Source organism: Suillus plorans, assembly GCF_016647745.1.
Source record: "Suillus plorans strain S12 chromosome Unknown HD556scaffold_21, whole genome shotgun sequence".
Classification (NCBI taxonomy): domain Eukaryota; kingdom Fungi; phylum Basidiomycota; class Agaricomycetes; order Boletales; family Suillaceae; genus Suillus; species Suillus plorans.
In genome coordinates, this window is record NW_024537405.1 from 461,965 (window position 1) to 479,738 (window position 17,774).

Below are 17,774 nucleotides of genomic sequence, written 5' to 3' on the forward strand. Positions count from 1 at the left end.
AACTGCAAGTGCCTTGAAAATTATTAATGAGGTACTATCCAGGTACGCTGTACACGCGTGAGACTCCGAGGCCAATTTTGTAAGACAAGTTTTCGGCTTTCCCCAGAAAGCTCAAAACCACCAAGCTAACCGCAATCTGCTCTGACTCGGAACTTTGTGTCAAAATGCGCAGGTCGGGTAAGCAACGCAAGGCCGAGCTGCAGCTGAAGCGTGCCGTCAAACGTGGTGACGTAGCCCCACCTGAAGCACAACCGCGCAGGAAGAATTTCAGGAGACCTCCGAAACTCGGCCATTCACTTGACGCAAGGCTTTTAGCAGATGACGCATCTAGGGCTGCAAGGAAGCTTCAATCACAATTCATCAAGATTGATCCCGCCTTCCTGGAGTCCACGAAGCACTTGGCTGCTACCTTGCCCTTGACGAGGCCTATATCTGCTGATGTATGCCTCCTCGGTGTTAATCATGCACAGTTTGGCACCGATCTCGTAAACGATCAGCTTAATGTCCCGAGGAGACCGAAGTGGAAGTACACCATGTCAAAAGATGACGTAGATGTCAATGAGCAAGGCTGTTTTCGCAGATGGATGACTCAAACCGACGCCATGGTAGAACGTTGGCATAATCAAAACAATCAGCCAGATGCATCGACTGATCTAGCGTCGGCTGACCCAAGTATCCCTGATACTACTGTTCAAGAAAGAATGCCTTGTCCTCCCACCCATTTCGAGCGCAATCTCGAAGTTTGGAGACAACTGTAAATACTAAATTTATCTGCATCTGATTTCTGGTCTCACAAGTTAGTGTGCAGCTGGCGAGTAACAGAAATATCTCAAATCCTTCTTTGTCTTTTGGACTCTAGATGTCCACCGCTCCACTTCCCGCCTTCGCTCGAGTCCTATTTAGCCTCTCGAAAAGCGAAAGTCATTCTCGTTCTCACAAAAGTCGATATCGCAGGTCCAGAAAGAGCTGAGGCATGGACTGCATATCTTCGGAAGCGGCACCCAGGGCTACCCATCGTCCAAGTTGAGGCGTATCAGCAAAAAGTTGGCGAGCAAGGACGTCCAGTCTATGAATCGCACCTCCCCCTTCCCTTCAGAGAACGTTTGGTTAGCGCCATGCGTCAAGTGCACGAAGAAATGTTAATCCCCCCTGAACGGGTGCGCTCGGATGAGGCCAAGCTTAAGCGCTGGAATCCACCAGTCAAGCGCGAGATTGATTGGAATGGCTTGCTGCATGCCCATGGCAAGAAAGTAGGAAGTGTCGTCGGGGGCGCAGCTATGCCAAAGGGAAAGGGCAAAGAGGATACCGCAGATGATGCCCAAGAACTAGAACAGGAAGCTAGTGATAGTGAAGGACAATTAGAATGGCAAGAGCCAGAATTTCTGACTGTCGGTTTGATCGGTACATTTTTCTTGTGCTTTCTCATATTTGAAAATTGACAGCTCATCCCAGGTCAACCGAACGTTGGCAAGTCATCCCTTCTCAATGCACTGTTCGGAATACACAAAGTTCGAGCATCACGGACCCCCGGAAAGGTAAACCAACAGTCTTAATCCATAAGATACAGCGCCTCGTCTTACATACTCGACCAGACAAAGCATTTTCAAACTCTTTTTTGGAGCCCTGATGTCCGTCTCGTTGATTGTCCAGGGCTTGTAATGCCCGCCTTCACACCAATGGACACTCAAGTTCTCTGCGGAATATTACCCATATCCCGTGTCTCCGCCATCCCATTTTGCATCCACCAAATTGGGCAACTTCTCCCGCTCGAGACTATCCTGGGTCTCACACACCCTTCAACGAACAGCGCGCCCGTTGAGGACAAGCGCACCTGGCGCGATGGTAAGCAACCTTCAGCGAAGGACAACAAGATGCACTGGACAGCGACGGAGATCATGACTGAATATGCGAACAAAAAAGGCTGGGTTACCGCAAAGGCAGGCAGGCCAGATATCCACCGTGCAGGCAACGCCAGTGAGTATCTTTTATTTATTTTGGATCTTCGATAATAATCATTAATAGTACTGAGACTCGTCGCGGAGGGCAGGATAGCATGGGCTTTCTGGCCTCCGGGAACCGACTTAGCGACTGTTAGATCCAGTGGGGGCAACGGAATCTGGCTCATTCGCAATGCAGACCAGCACGCCCAAGAATTAGATGAAGATGATGAGGGAGGATCAGGCTATGAAACTGACGAGGTCGAAAGTCCTGATGAAAGCAGTGAAGATAGCGATGAAGATAAACATGCGACCGACGAAGAAGAACACCAGGATGCGGACATCAAGTCTGTTACTGTTGGTCGCTTTGGTGTGCTAGCGATAGATGATTGATTGAAGGTTGGTCATCACACTGCAATCAACTATCCTGCCAGCGCTGCAACAACGTTGCAATTGATGATCAATAGTGGCACCATCACCCTTCAAACTATCAGTGAGGTGATTTGGCTAAATTTAACGACCGGAATCCGATGTGCCATCACAGCGAGCATATGGAGTTCTCGTATCATACTGATATTAGACACCAACACGTTGCAGCACATCAGGCTATGTCAAGCTTCTAGTCTTAGATCAAACAGAACAGCCTCTGACTTCGATTTGAAAGTCCGTAACTTAGTGCATATTCGCACTGGGTCTGTTCTTGGTGTTCGAATATGGTAGCAGTGTTGCACAAGCGTGGATTGAACTCAGGTGTACCCATGTTTTCGCTACTATAATGCAAAGGCCCACTGCATTGGAACTGCGGTACTGCCATACTATATAGAGTTCGACCTTATATATCCGGATCTGGAGCATATTAGTGTTCGAAATTATATTGATCATATCTTAAGTAGTTGTTCGGGATTTTCGGATATTCAGCTTATATATCTTAGAGAGAGTTGACAGGCTATATTCATGGGATATGGGATATATATTTGACACCTGTTATCACTCGTGGTAACACATACACACTCCTGAGTTTTTGACCAGTTATGTAATAACGTGTTAACTTGCACGGAGCCCCTGAGTGCAGCACTCACTGCGGTCACCACTCGAGGCACTATTACTCTTACTAGGCGTCGTCGCCAGCGATGACATTGCTTTCGTTTGTAATTTGAAAGATGAAGGGAACGAGCGCACTTGAAACGGTATTTTGGAAGGACACTGTGAGACTGGTCACAATCGTAGCATACGAATGCGGAAAATGCCGTTGTTTGTAATTGTGGACGATTCACAGAATTAGCGGGTTGGCATATGGCCTTGCACAAGCAAGGTGATTCTCGACGTCAGATGCTACAAACTCAACTGCATTGTCTTGTGCGATGATCCTCGTCGTGTATTTGAGATCAAGATTGCACCGACAGAGAGTGTCAGCGCCCTCCAAAAGGTTATCAAGGACATGAAGAAGCCACATTTCGACCATGTTGACGCTGACGATCTGATCATTTGGAAGGTCAAGGTCAATTTGAACGACCTACACTTACTCGACGCGATCGGAAACCAAGGCGTGAAGTTGAAGCCATTAACCGAACTGTCCGAAGTGTTCACGGGTGGAGTAGAGCACGGATGTATTCATGTCGTCGTACGACATCCTGCCGTTGCACGACACATTAATCCACTTGTTACTCGACGACTCGCTTATCTCAAGAAGGGCGCAGGTACTGCGTCCCTCGAACCCAAATATCCATCTCTAGGATGTCCTTAATACCAACTCAACCGGTCACATTCAGGAATTCTCGTATGATGAGACTCCAACAATCGGGGATCGACTTATCTTCTTCGGGGAAACCGTTGGCAATGCGACTGGGAGCAAGATATGTATCAAGTTCGTCAGGCACTATTACCCTGAGGCCCACGAATTCTGTGCCAGGATGGGGCACGCTCCCAAACTTATCGCCTACAATCATTTACCCGGCGGCTGGAATATGGTGATTATGGATGCCTTTGATATTGATAATGATTGCGTCCCGTAACGGCCTGGCTCATCGACTGCTCAGTGAGATACAGTAGCTGTTTTGGACCGCCAGCCGCTGGAGGAGGTCATCACCTCTCTCATCCGGGAGTTACACGATTACAATGACGGCTACGTTCATGGCGACCTTCGGGATACCAATTTCGTTGTGGGAGACAACAAACACTTCATGTTGCTCGATTTCGACTGGGCTGGACCGATCCATAAGACCCATTATTTTATGCATGTTAATCGGAAGGATATTCGACGTCCTGATGGTGTGTCGGATGGGGAGAAGATTGTGGCCGAGCATGACTTGGATATACTGAATTATCTATTTCATCCTGAGCAAGATGGTCAGGACCGTCGGGAGCCAGCTGCAAAGCGCCGCCGTACATCTGGTGAAGGGTCACCAATGGCCATTTGAATCATTCATAATTCGTTGTATCAGCAAAAGTCCAACATAGATTAGTATCTGTTGTATTTGTAGTTAGCCAAATCGATTATTGCCGATGCGCGTGCCATCGGTGTATCTGAGATTTCCAAGTAAAATTGTACCTATGCACGACCTCTGATCTCAGCAGTCGATCCTCGTATCGCGTGTGTGCTCTTGTTACAGCTGTTTTCATATCGATAGACCAGAATTTCGAAAATTCATTCAGCCGCTTTTGTTTGTTGTTGGAGCCACACCAAACAGAGGCGCTCGCTACTAAGCTACTTTTGTCCAACTAAGTTGCTTGGGAAGTACTAGTACCGGCCATCATCATGAACGGAGACCATCGATATGTACCAGATGCTGCAAAACAGCAGTGGTTTATCATGTCCACACACCGCATGACATCAAAGGCCATAGCACAAGTGATGGGATGCAGCCATCGAACAGTCAATTGATCGCGTTCTTCGGCTCTCGCAACTCACAGGTTCTGTGGTTCGAAACCCTCTGGAAAGTGGTCGTCCTCGTCTACTTACAGCACAGGACGTTGCAGTAAGTGAAAGCACAAAGATAATGTACAATTACAGATACTACTACTTGATGATTATAATACACCACACAGGCCCCACATGTCCGAGCCGGGTTAGAGACTTACAAAAGTAGCTTAGTAGTGAGCGCCTCTGTTTGGTGTGGCTCCCACAACAAACAAAAGCGGCTGAATGAATTTTCGAAATTCTGGTCTATCGATATGAAAACAGCTGTAACTCTCCTTTTGAGTACTTTCTTCGGGTCCACCGCCGCTAGTTAATAACATGCTAATTAGCAAGCGGCTAATAAGCAAGCAGTTTTATCCCGAACCCTATATCCCTGGCCATTACACATGTTGCACTCTTCAGAGCTGAGTTTCAAGAGGCAGAGTTTGGAGAACACCGGTGCGCACTGATTAAGATTGTGCAACACCCTACAACACATAACAGCGTGTTTTTGTCAAACATACTACTTGGTGCCAGTGGCCAAGAGCATGCTCTCCTCATGGCTGAGCAAAAAGTCCAACAACACACAAGCTCTCAGCCAACCAGATCAAATATCTAAAGCCTCCCGCTCGACAGTGGAACTAACAGGACATTCATCACAATCTGCAATTCCCATCACAGACGATGATCACAACGATGTCCACGAACACATCTGGGATCCCAGCACATACTCTACCCAAACTGAACAGGACGTCCTCAGACCAAACCCATCAGCTACTAGTACATCAAGCGACGTGAAGTCGTTGGGACAATCAACCGAGCCAGTAAAGTTTCTGACACCGCATGATGACATTCTCGCCGAACTCCAGGGATACTTGCCCTCGAGCGGTCCTCAGGCTGCAGAGCGGTCATCTCTACGACCGGATGCTCCCCAAGGATCTTCCCTCAATCTTTCCTCAAGCGCTGCCGAGAACTCATTGTTCACATCCGACTCTTCGCCCAATCATGAACCAGCTAGGGAGGTCATGTATGAACCGTTCACCGGTCAGAAATTATCTGACTATGTACCAATGCCGGTGCGGTCGGGTGCTGACGATGAACTATGGTCCCATCTATCGCATATTCTGGAGCTCCAGAGCGAGATTTCAAAGATGCATGTTGATATGGAGAATGTCGGTTTGCGGACTGCGCGGGGTCATAACGTACCTGAGCGCGGTGGAAAGGCTGGCACCACCAGGAAGGAGACCGGGAAGAATAGGAGAAGTGATACACTCGGAGAAGAGGAAGATGACAATGAGAGTGATGAAGCGACCGAAGGAGAAGATTCGGATGACAACGACGAGGTGTTTGGGAAGAGAAAACGGGATGAAGAATTCACAGGACTGGCGGAGCGGTTTGCGGAGAGAAAGGTTTCCATCGACGCTGTCATGAATAAGGTATATGCGTCTTGCAGTTCACCGTCCATGTGTGATCTTACTACTTCCAGTTGGGCGACCTTTCGAGCACGCTCAAGGCCTTTCATGCGTTACCCATTCCAGTACTCGATATTGCATCCACTCGTACCAACACCATGTCTTCCGATGCTTCACTAAGCACCGATCGCGGTACTGGTGTGACCTCTGCGGTTACCTCGACGACATCAGCTCCCCCTCGCATGTCAGTACAAGTAACGACGATCATAGATGACTCGCAACACGTGGATAGCCCAGTGGACGTACATTTCGCACAATCCATTCTCGATCGCAATGTCGGGAAGAAGTAAGCTTTCTGGATGTATCATATAGTTCGGGAACAAGTTTTACGATACAAATAAAGTTGAGATAGTTGATACTGGCTATAGCTAGCTCATTACATTAAAACACAGGTAGATGAAGAAAAAAACATGAGCCTTCCAGGCAGAAAGCCTGCTTCCTCAGGAAAGAGACCAGCTCCCACACTGGATAGCATGACCAATCGACACTAATGCATCATTTCAACCTCCGAGGAGAGCCAGCGCAGCCCTGAGTTCCTTTCTCGCTTGTTCAGCATCCTCGTAATCAAGCGAGGAAATAGCAAAACGACAGTGCTTCTGTGCTTTTGCAATGATAGTAGGCGTAAGTTGAGAATTATTCATCGGTAAAGGGGCAGGAACTGGAGCGGGAGGCGGAGGCACCATGCGAGGAGGTGAAGAAGGTGCAAATATTGTGGGCATTGGTGGAGGAGGAATCATGGGCGGAGGTACTGGACTTGAGGGCACAAATCCAAGCGGAAGTTCTTGAGACGATATTGAAGGACCGCGAACACGCGTTCGCGGTGGCGAGCCTCTCGGTGGAGACATTGAGGGAAGGAAGGTAGGATGCGGAGGAGTGGGGGGAACATGATCTCTGATTGTCGGTGCATATATGACAGGCCGCTCTTTGGGTGGAGATGAGGACTCGAATACGGACGGCCGAGACTCGCTAGCAAATGGTAAGAACGGAACCTGACTAGGCGATGATCCGTTAAGCAACGGATCTCGGACTAGCTCTTCATCGCTAGTCGTGCCCTCCACGTCGGTGCTAATCCAGGCTTTACGAAGTTGACTCCCTCTGCCATTGAGAGGGGGTTCGTGCCAGTTGTTTGCCTGGTCCAAACTGACGCTGCTGTTATCCTGAGCAAGATCGAATCCGGGAGTCGCCGTCGTACTCCAACACCCGGGGCTCAGCGATTCATCATCATGGCGAGGGGAATGCAAGCGATTGGCACGAGTGATATCATCTGGACTCATCTTTGGAGATGGTGTCTGTCGATAATGCGACGTTTGAGGCAACGTGGGGGATTGGCTCGTTGCTGAAGGGGAGGTCTGGGGATCTTCAACTCGTGAAGGTAGCTCCGAAGCTCCAGAAGTAGCAGGGAGGGGTTCTAGGTCAAACTGAGACCCAGCAGGACCTGGTGTGGGCTTCCTACCCTCCCGATATGCCTTTGCAATATCAGCTGCCTTCCATTTAGCATATTTGATCTTGCCATCTATCTGTGAATGTACGTTAGACAAATGTTGTCCGACTGCATGATACCATGACGGCTTACTGTATCGGAGATATCCGTCGTTGGAAATACTTTCAAGACCTCGAAGAAATTTGCTGCGGCAAGAAACTTCTTCGCAGTTGATCTAATTAGGTGTGAGCCAATCTACCGGAAATTAAGACAATGATAGCTGAATACCTTGTTGCATGACCTTCACGGTCTTCATCATCGGCGATGCGGAAGATCTTTAGGGCAAAGTTCTCAACGAACGCTGCGCTAGCAGGCTCGCTATCTATAGTGTCACTGGGACCGATCTCTGTTTTCAAGCGCTCGAGTGCGTTCAGGAGATTTAGAAGCAGTGTGCGTGAAGCAGCATCCTTTGCTTTCAAATTGATACCAAGTTGTGCTGCATAGTACGCGCCTACACACTTCCGTGAGCTATGTGATGGGCTTGAATGTAAAGGTTACCCGTACACCAGTATGCCACAACTGGTTGTTGATTGACCAGTTCCTCAGCACGTTGGAGGTATGGCGCTATAGACTTGAGACCTGTCGATATCGGTGGGAGACCAAGGGACATGATGGCTACTAATCAAGGGGGAGTTTCGTGAGTAAGTACTGCGGTGGATGAATGTATACAAGGGTAAGTTAAAGTCACGAGTGCTGTGGTACCGAAGTGCGGACGATTCGAAAATTAAATTATAGCCTTAAGCCTGGGGGTTTTTATACCGATGGTGGATGGGCAAGCAAGCTGTGGATTGTGGATTTGTGAGAGGCCTCGCGCCTGCAACGAGGACAATACGCAAAGCTGAGCTGTGTACTTGGTTCAAAGTTCAATCATTAACATGTCAGGAAACCGAAGTCATCGGGACTCGGAACATCACAGCTTGACGTCAATTCGTGTCCTTGTTTGGCGGTATGGGCGTCTTTGTCTAGTTCCGACTTCGAGCGACATGTCTACAGCAAAACATGGAGCTTCCTGGCTGCCAACACGTTCCCATCAAACCAAGTACCAATTCATCGTTTACTTGTGCTAGCGTCATGCGGAAGCACGGCATCATTTTAGCCACAGCTTGGCGGAACATCAATTAACCAGAATCATACCCGGAGTAACGGCTGCATGACGTGGGGCTACTTGAAAGGTGCTAACATATTGATGATATTCCTACAAGAGGTTGGGTGCTGGATTTGCGATGGTGCGAACCTAACCTTTTTTCAAGAATCCCGTTGACAACAGAACACCGTAACTTTCAGTGGAGTACTAGTACTCTCCGCAGATAAGGGAGAAGATGTTTATTATAGACCTGAGGCACCGTAGGGACGGACTTGTCACAATGAGAACCTGCAGAGCTCCACATCATTGTGATTGACGGGTATCGGTATACCTACGTATTTCACATATTTCATCATGCGAACACTTATCTGTGAGCAGGCCAGTCACTAAGGTTTTAGATCTAGGTGGAAACTGCGCACTTCGGCGGATTTATCTTTCACCTAAAGGCCTTTTCCGGAGTAGGATACTAACCTATCCGTCTATGGTGCCTTTTTATTATAATATAGGTCTCAATGAAGGAGCTGCGCTCGACGTCAATTTCAAATCAGACTGGCGGTCAGAACTGAAGTAGTTTCAAAGCTGAGTTGTCAGCGTCGTGGTTCATATGGATTTGTGACTGTGTCTCTGCAAGGAACAATCATTCGTGAATGCCAATGACAAGCAAGCACGAACCTCAAGGCGCTGATATCGTCCTTCGGTCACAAACTTCGTCCCTCAAGCTCAAGGCAGCCACCGGTCACTCGACTTTGAAACAGAACCGCGTGCAGCCCTCCAGCGCTGATGCGGATAGCCAGATGGCCGTTCCAGCCTTGCGCTCAATGAGTGCGATGAGAGGCCTCCTCCTAGCAGAAGTCGGGGACTCGATGGTAGAGTTCGACGTGTATGGAAAGCCTGGGGAATCCGGGTACCGCGTTGGCCAACGCATATCAGCGGAGTCTCTCATGCCTCCGGGAAGCTCAAAATTTGCCCCACCACCCCGAAAGGTCCTTTCCGCCCCAGGTCCTGTGGTCGGAAGTATGGCCAGCCTGGCCACCAGCGCGACTCTTTTCGACGTCGATGTCGTCCCTGCCCAGAGCGGCGCAGAAATCAAGCCCCTTCTCGGAAACTCGAATTCCAGATTGGAGCCCGGTGCAATTGTCCACCCTCACCCGGCATTACGCAACGCAGATAGCAGCGGAGATCTCGGCACCGATTTCAAGCTCGTTGTGCGAGAAAAGGCAAGGTGGAGGTCACGTGTAGAAGTGGACATCATACTCGAGAACCACACTTGTGTGCAAGGTAGCTACCTCAAGGGGACAGTCAAGATTCACATCAAAAAAGGCTCTAAGAAGGATACACCATTGCTGCTTTCTCAGGGGAAAGTCAGGGTCGTCGGATTTGAGTGCATACCGCAGAAGGATAGCAAGTGCACATTTTATAAATACTCAGCTCTTCTATCGGAAATTGCTCCATCGTGGAAAGGTCTCTTCAAATCACCACCGGATGAGGATGGCTGGGCCGAAGCGCAAGAGGGCGTCCACGTCTTTCCGTTCGTGATGCTTCTTCCTCCAGATAGTGGCTGCGGCATGGCGAAAGGGGTGTTGAGCATAAGCTCCGGAGTGGCGATTAAATACATTGTTATGGCGTAAGTGTCGGAGCTTCTGTGTTCTATCACCCCGCATCTGCTGATAATCAATCAGAGAGATCAAAGTCAAGGACTCCGCAACATCCAAAGAATCCATCGTTCACTTCTCCCGCGACTGTGAGGTATGGCCACGTCTAGACGTTGTCTCCACGCTTGCCACAAACTCCCGCCCACTGGTCGCAGAGGTTGCCGCTAGAGTGTTCATGGGTGGCCCAGGAAAAATCAAGTTGTCGGCCCGTATCCATCGATACCACTGGGTCGCCGGCCAAAGTTGCACCATTCATTTCCGAGTGGTCAATGACTGCAAGAAATTAGTAAAAGGCGCCGCCATTGCGCTAATACGAACACTGACCGTGTTCAAGCCAAAACCGCACTTGGATGCTGGGGATGCTGATCCGGATGCTTGTCAAACCTCAACCAAGGCAAAGTGCGTGACGGAAAGCGTCCTTGAGTTGGGACAGCGTTGCTCTAAGGGACATGCGAGCGCAAAAGGGTGGTGGACAGGTGTCGCTCCTGGTCAGACGAGCGAGTTCAACCACTCTGTGATATTACCGGTAAGCCGCCACGATCTCTTTCTGGTTGCATTGTGGTAATCGAACTGTGATTATCCTTGTAGCCCGACGTTCACTCTATTGCCCGAACACGACTGCTGGAGGTTGAGTACACGCTTCGCATAAGTGTAGGAATTGGAAGATGTTCCTCGGATGTACACGTCATCTTGCCAATTCGAATCGTCAACTTTCTTTCGCTCGACCCTCCACCTACGGTGCCACTCCACACTCAAAGCAGGCAACGCCCCATGCCCGAGTTTACGAAGCGCGAATCGTGGTACCGAAAGTCGCGTGCTACAAGCAGGGATCTTGTAGAAACCGACGAGACGGTCCCTGGTATGAAATATGCCAGGGACATAACAATTGCCACAGAGCCAGATAATGTTGACGAGATGCCCGTCTTGAGTGAAGAACATCATCAAAACCCGAACACAAGTGTAGATTCGGCGTCTATTTACTCACCTTCTCAGTCTGCGGACACCATCGGACACCGTGAAAACATTCTCCACCCCGTATCCGAGGAAGATGTCGATCAAGATCCGGGGACACCCAGTGGCACTGCAAGCTTCGCCAGACATATAACAGCTTCAAGCAGTGCGGTAGAACCACATATCCTTGCGCGTCCTCGAGGACCCCGTTCGACACCAATTCAGTTCCAACCCCCCCAGACCGAAAACACGCCAAACGCGACGTTCCTTTCTCGTCGCGTTGAGGAGCGAATGCAGAGTCCAGGCGCGAGCTGGGTCATTGTCAGGCCATTTACAGACAATCGAGCAGATGCAATCAAGACGCAGAAGTCACGAATCTCGAACCTTGGGAGCTCATCGATGATCCTTCCCAGACCACCTGCGATATTAGAGGACCCTGCGATACGTCCAACGGCATCAACGTTGCTCCCAGGCACCCGACGTGTGTGATAGAAGGCGATCTGTGGGTAGTTTGGAGTTTTCGTGCGGAAGGGACATAGTGTAACAGAATTCAAACTTGACTCGTCAGATGATGATGTAACCCTCCAACAAGTGATTAATTGGCACAAAGCTGTTAATACATGATATGATTGTAGACGATAGCATCAGGAAGTCGACTCAACAAAAAATAGCCTCGTGTCTACTTCTGCATGACCATTCTCTCGTACTCTTGGGACTCCATGAATTGAACACTAATACATCTCCAAACTCATACCATCATGGATCTCATAATCTGAGAGCGTGATGTGGTCCTTGTAAATCGTATACCTGACAAGGAGAATAGTGTCATGAGTATGTGTTCAAGAAGGCAAGTCATAATTTATTGGCATCCTGTGGCAGGGGGGGGGCATCGTAGCAATCAGCGGATGCTCACCATTTCTTCAGCTGAATCTTCTTGAAGTCTGTACCAGTTTGAGCGGCAATGAGTTTCTTCAGGTCACCCACAGTGTCATCTGGGCTGCACTTGACTCGGACTAGTAGATTGCTCAAGCTAGGATTCGGATCATGGAATTGTGTGCACTCACCTTTTCGGCCCAGCCGATCATTTGCAATTACCTGCGGTTGAGTGAGTGTTTGCTATCCTCTTCTAGAACTGCAGGACAAACCTCGATCAAAGGCATGAGTAGTACTAGGATGAGGAGATGATATTCCGGCAAGCCATGATCACGTATTGAGTGACAGCCGATATTGCATCACGCGTGACCGACGCGTGACTCCGCGTAGCTCCGAACTTAAGTGTCAAAGCTCCTTCCTCCATGGCCATTCCACCTCGGACGACGACGCCTGGCGTCTACAGGCAATATGGCCAGCAGCATCCAGTGCAGCGCGTCGGACCAAATGTTACAGATGACTATGAAAGTGGGTACCTGTTTGCATGTAAATTTCATTGATTTATGTGTCTTCAGGGTGGTATACTGAGGCGACACCCAACAACCGTATGGTCTTATCGATACGTTCCGGCATAAACTCGGAGATTGCATGGGCGCTGGATAGGCTGTATCGATTATGTGCAAATGATCAATTCATCTTGAAAACCATTCCTGGTCTAACAGACGCACTGTTCGAATGGCCGGAGTGGTATGCGACAGAAGGATACCTAATGGCAGAGCAGTATCGACTATTTGCTATGCCAGATGCTGAACACAGAAAGCGACGGCATGCCCTAGAATCCATATTTATCCTCCGCAATTCGGCCACGAATGAACCCAATGCATATGAACTAGCTAATCATTCCCGAACACTCCCATTACTATTTAACGCCCTCACCAACCTCGATCCAGACACGGATATGAATGCTGAATTTGTTCTCAACGCCGTAGAACTTCTGCAGGCCATATCCCTGGGCGTTATCCTGCCAGATCCTGCTTCGAACAAGAAAGACCCCCTCCCTACTCTGCTGCAAATTGCAGGTCACTCGTCGAATCGCTCCCTTATCATCTCAGCTTTGACCCTTTTGGCACAACTTTTGTCTAACATACAAAACACTCGTCGCCTGGACTCAAACTCGCCAGCGCTGGCTGCCGCCGTACGTTACTTGCCTCTATTTGTCGATCGAGCATTGGTAGAAGCTTCATTGAATTACCTATATGCCCATCTTTCGCACCCACCAATGGTAAAGGCTTTTCTGCATCATCCTCTCATGCCAAGCACTCTTCGCGTGCTTGTTAGCTTTCTTCTATCTGAACAAGTAGAAGAGACCGTAAACCTGGATATTAGTGCAGTCTCTCGCGCCATCCCAGCAACAACGGTCGTGATCCCCGTCCATGACCTTACCAAAGAGGAGCTTGAGACCCTAGTTTCCATGCCTGAACCCCAGCGCTGTTACGAGTGGTGAGTACACGTTATGCAGGCTGTATTATGATATGATAAAGTCATTTTTGCAGGATGAAAATCATGTTCATTGCAACACCAGACGGAGAGCTCACCCAAGTCGATTTTTGGACTCTTTACAAAGATGCCTTTACACCCTTCGCGGACCGCCATCCTGTCCTGGTCGCATCAGACGTGATCAAAAATGTTAATGTCGTTTTTCCTCAGGCTCAGGCGATGGTCCTTCCTGGGCCGCCACAGCGCTTTGTCGTGCGTGGTGTGGACAGGCGTAAAAATACGGAAGCTGCTCCTCGTTTCAAGTGCTTGTGGGAGCGCTCCCAGTGTTCAGCTTCGCCATTTGAGGCCCCCGGAGAGCTGTACGACCACCTCCTTCAACATTTGGAGTCGTCCGAGAACCCCGAGCCGCCATGTCTCTGGGCCACATGTCCATTGCCATCGACATCAAAACAACGACTACGACCTCATCTCCTCACCCATCTCTCAAGTTCCCAACCACCCGCAAAACATCCTTCTCAAGATGATACAATTACTGTTACCGCCGACGGAGAATCGTATCCCTTCACAGACCCCACACAGCGACAGCCCCCTCCTCTAAGGCAAACGAACATATCCTACACCCGGCCTGTCGCTGATCCTCCTTCGGCTGCACTTACCGCGTTGCTCATCATCCGTATTCTCTTCCGCTCATCATTCGTCGCTACCTCGGAGACTGCCCCCCGTGTGGATGGCGAACACTTTGGGTTCCCTGGTGTTGTAGAAGACGACGAGGGCGACGATGTGGTAGAAGATATTGGGGGCGAGCTGGAGGGCGAACGGAGGGGTCGACGGGCATTTGTGGGCGTTAGGAGGATGATGGAGGACGTGAGGATGAAAGACGAGGCATTGATGAGTTGGATGGTTGAAATGGTTTATGCGGCGTATGATGGGCTGTTTAGGTCGTAGTGTACGGGGCGCTTACCCTGTGACTTGTTTCGATCCAAAAATAATGAACGTCCATCATTAGCTGCGCATCACCCCCACTGACACCCAGAGTACCACCACTGTATATAATCGACGCGGGAGACCACAGCTGTCTTTTTGCCATTGTACAGGTATTCATGAATGCACCGCGAAGCTCCTGGCCCATCAGCTCGAGATATGTAACTATTATCAATAAACTATTCCAGGCAAGCCTACTACTACGGTACGACCTGAAAGTCCTGACGCGACGCATAGGGTCTCAGTCCAGCACAAATCTCTCCTGGACACGATGAACAGCGCTTCTGGCAAGAGCTGCTGTCCTTGGAGCCCGACCGTACCTTTCTAACGCGTCTTCTATGTACACTTTCCAAGGACGAGTGCCTCATTTCACACAAGGTCTGTTATCCACATTGTCCAACATCCAACACTATGGTACTGACAGACAAATCCCCGCCAGTAGCTCGTGCTCCATGCCCTATTTACTGTCTGCACCGTGTTTGCAGCCGACCGCAAGGGCAAGGAGACCCGCGGCCACGCCATCGACACGCTCTCTATCATGCTGCACACTGTGCTCGCCAAGAACCTAGCAGGTTGGGAGGTGATGGAGATCTTTGCTAATAGTGTGAACGAGGCCGACAGGGTGTTCATGGTACGGTCGATGCGACACCTTCATTTCCACTATATACTCACTGTCGCGTATAGGAGTTTGTTGGGATGATTGCAGATGTACTGGGCGATAATGATGCTCCTGGTACGCTCTGAGAAGGATTGATGTGGACCTATTTGCCTGACCATGTTTTAGAGGCTCTTCGACACCAGGTTCTCCAACTAGCTGTTGTCTTCACGTGTAGCATCAGCCAGTTAAGCCCCGGCGCATACTTCCTGCGCCGAGACCTCTTTCCTTGCATAGCTAAGGTACAGATTACTGTTCCATGGTTTTGTTGTCGGTCCTGAGGGAATGACGTTGCTTGTGATAGGTCATCACATCCCCAGATACTCAACGCTTTACTTTTGAAGCGTCGCTCCTCCTCTCTATTCTGGCGAATTTTCACAAATCTGATGCAGCGAGGCTTAATCCATACCTCCAGCGCATACGTGATACGCAAGATACAGAACTCATGCGCAAGATTTGTTGGGCAGCGGGGTTTGCACTCGATGCTGCTGTCAAGTGCGCCTTTCCGGGCATTCACAGAAGATTGTCAGCTGACTTGGTGGTAGGGCATACCAAGAAATCTCGGACGATTCGATCCCCACATTTTCAAAGAGCGTCGGAGCCCTGTTCACCTCTCTCCTACCCGATCGTGCACTGGCAATGCAGCCACTCGACGTACCTCGAGACTTCCTTAAGACTCAGTACGTGAAACTATCAAGCTTTATGTTGCATTCCTCTTACTGAGAAAACAGACCAATCGAGGCGACTGTTTCACTCCTACCCGTTTTCGAGTTCCTTTTCTTCAATCCCCTTTTTGCGCAGGTGCTAGTGGATATGATACACAAGCCATCTGGTAACAAACAGAGCGCACCGGTACCACCACTAGCATATAACATCCTCTCATTGTCATCCTATGTGTTGACTCATGCCTCGTCTTCGGCGTCACCCCGCACGTTGGCTTATGCAAACCTTGCATTGAACACACTTCTTGTGATGTCTGAGAATGCAGCTATAATGTCGGTCTTTTGTAAGCCTGCCTCCTCAAAGGAGGCAATCAGGCTGTGTCGGCAGGTCATTGCTTGTACACGTCCAATTTCACAACTAATACTGAAATGAATGCAGAGACTTCCACTCCTTCCAGTGCCATCGTCTACGCGTGCACCAATCTGCGCACTCCTGGATTGTTGTGTATTATGGCTACGCCATAATCTACATAAGCGGCTCGAGGTGTACACGTTCACGTGCGTTTCTTTTATTTCCCGACCTTTACCAAGACTGATTGTTCGCGGTGAGATAGTACGTGTATCTGGACGTGCCATCGCGTCATATGGTATCTACAGAAGGAAAGAATACGATTAGGCGAGTTGATTTAACCTAATTGCTTACTCTTGGTGTCTGACGCGGCATTTTTACTCAGAATACGACTGGCTTGAATTATGGAAGGCTGTTGTTGACTTACTTGGGTTTCTTTCCGGCAAGCTAGATAGTTTGGTGACGACTGGAGGCATCGAGCGTCTAGTCCAGGAGGTATGAGAATTTCGATGTGCCTTTGAAGCGAAATTGACCGTATTTGATAGACTATCCGGTTACTTGACCTTGCTTTGCGCAAAGCAGACCTAATTTTACCCACACCCACCGCCGTTCATGAGTTCATCGTAAGTCAACTAAAAATAATTGAATATCCTAAATTCATAGGAGTCTTTCAGTATGAAGTCGTTCGCTCTTCCGCGGTGATTAGAAAGCAAACGCTGCTTTTAGAATCACTAGGACAACCCACGTCCGTAGACCGTGGGGCGTTGCTGCGTTCTGACAGCGCATCCAACACTCTGTCTCGTATTCTTTCCACAGCCGCCTACTACGAGGGAAAACTCACTTTTACTGGTACACGTAGCGCCAAGGACGCATTCCGGACTGTTTCAAAAGACATTGAGCAAAACGGCTTGCACAGTGCGCATAATGCGGACGACACAGACCCACCGTACGCCTGCCCTGCATGTTCTTTCTCAACGAATGCTGACCCTAACAAAAGGAAACATGCGGAGGATGTCGTTAGTTTTATTCGTGTTGCATGCACAGATGGCTTAGCGCTGATGTCGTGAGGAGTCTATTGGAAAATTGGCGGGACTCCGCTTCCGTTGTGACGAGAGACTCTAGACTAACTGCTACTCAGTGACACCATCGGCTATAGATAGTCTATCTGCTTTTGCTTGGCCGAGCGCTTAGATAACCATGTATAATTTGTAAAGGTTAAAAAGTTTTTTCGAGTAGCCATAAATGGGACAGAATGGTCCCCGAGCATCCTCGAAGGGATTCAAATAGA

General features: G+C 49.2%; 8 protein-coding genes across 8 annotated transcripts; 6 read left to right on the plus strand and 2 right to left on the minus strand.

Moving 5' to 3' along the window:
• Window positions 1-164: 164 nt before the first annotated feature.
• HD556DRAFT_1235307 (P-loop containing nucleoside triphosphate hydrolase protein) lies at window positions 165-2,330 on the plus strand (the record flags this gene model as incomplete). Its single annotated transcript, XM_041297736.1, has 5 exons — window positions 165-754; window positions 809-1,401; window positions 1,453-1,535; window positions 1,593-1,974; window positions 2,023-2,330. 5 exons carry the CDS (start codon window positions 165-167, stop codon window positions 2,328-2,330), a joined length of 1,956 nt encoding a protein of 651 aa, XP_041161514.1.
• Window positions 2,331-3,375: 1,045 nt separating this feature from the next.
• Window positions 3,376-4,468, plus strand: HD556DRAFT_1535720 (uncharacterized protein; the record flags this gene model as incomplete). The annotated part of the gene is made up of 3 exons (XM_041309609.1): window positions 3,376-3,558; window positions 3,671-3,904; window positions 4,004-4,468. The coding sequence occupies 3 exons, from the start codon at window positions 3,376-3,378 to the stop codon at window positions 4,352-4,354; spliced, it is 768 nt and encodes a 255-aa protein (XP_041161515.1). The 3' UTR covers window positions 4,355-4,468.
• A 913-nt stretch (window positions 4,469-5,381) lies between these two features.
• Window positions 5,382-6,595, plus strand: HD556DRAFT_1442085 (uncharacterized protein; the record flags this gene model as incomplete). The annotated part of the gene is made up of 2 exons (XM_041306406.1): window positions 5,382-6,269; window positions 6,320-6,595. The coding sequence occupies 2 exons, from the start codon at window positions 5,382-5,384 to the stop codon at window positions 6,593-6,595; spliced, it is 1,164 nt and encodes a 387-aa protein (XP_041161516.1).
• A 210-nt stretch (window positions 6,596-6,805) lies between these two features.
• HD556DRAFT_1431624 (Vta1 like-domain-containing protein) lies at window positions 6,806-8,395 on the minus strand (the record flags this gene model as incomplete). The annotated part of the gene is made up of 4 exons (XM_041305034.1): window positions 6,806-7,822; window positions 7,879-7,960; window positions 8,014-8,236; window positions 8,290-8,395. 4 exons carry the CDS (start codon window positions 8,393-8,395, stop codon window positions 6,806-6,808), a joined length of 1,428 nt encoding a protein of 475 aa, XP_041161517.1.
• Window positions 8,396-9,639: 1,244 nt separating this feature from the next.
• On the plus strand, window positions 9,640-11,532 carry HD556DRAFT_1195473 (uncharacterized protein; the record flags this gene model as incomplete). The annotated part of the gene is made up of 3 exons (XM_041296267.1): window positions 9,640-10,493; window positions 10,549-11,047; window positions 11,110-11,532. Coding segments are annotated over 3 exons (1,776 nt in total), but the record flags the coding sequence as incomplete, so codon positions are not given.
• Window positions 11,533-12,046: 514 nt separating this feature from the next.
• Window positions 12,047-12,687, minus strand: HD556DRAFT_1363986 (ubiquitin-like protein). Its single transcript, XM_041302713.1, has 4 exons — window positions 12,618-12,687; window positions 12,537-12,567; window positions 12,386-12,485; window positions 12,047-12,279 (listed from the first exon to the last, which is right to left on the minus strand). The coding sequence occupies exons 1-4, from the start codon at window positions 12,630-12,632 to the stop codon at window positions 12,204-12,206; spliced, it is 222 nt and encodes a 73-aa protein (XP_041161519.1). The 5' UTR covers window positions 12,633-12,687; the 3' UTR covers window positions 12,047-12,203.
• Window positions 12,688-12,755: 68 nt separating this feature from the next.
• Window positions 12,756-14,838, plus strand: HD556DRAFT_1363990 (uncharacterized protein). The gene is made up of 3 exons (XM_041302714.1): window positions 12,756-12,870; window positions 12,918-13,842; window positions 13,896-14,838. Exons 1-3 carry the CDS (start codon window positions 12,768-12,770, stop codon window positions 14,782-14,784), a joined length of 1,917 nt encoding a protein of 638 aa, XP_041161520.1. The 5' UTR covers window positions 12,756-12,767; the 3' UTR covers window positions 14,785-14,838.
• HD556DRAFT_1363992 (uncharacterized protein) lies at window positions 14,839-17,761 on the plus strand. Its single transcript, XM_041302715.1, has 14 exons — window positions 14,839-15,008; window positions 15,058-15,198; window positions 15,263-15,451; window positions 15,505-15,553; window positions 15,605-15,717; window positions 15,780-15,970; window positions 16,021-16,155; window positions 16,207-16,525; window positions 16,577-16,695; window positions 16,752-16,813; window positions 16,872-16,981; window positions 17,032-17,109; window positions 17,161-17,432; window positions 17,484-17,761. The coding sequence occupies exons 1-14, from the start codon at window positions 14,940-14,942 to the stop codon at window positions 17,551-17,553; spliced, it is 1,917 nt and encodes a 638-aa protein (XP_041161521.1). The 5' UTR covers window positions 14,839-14,939; the 3' UTR covers window positions 17,554-17,761.
• Window positions 17,762-17,774: the final 13 nt, after the last annotated feature.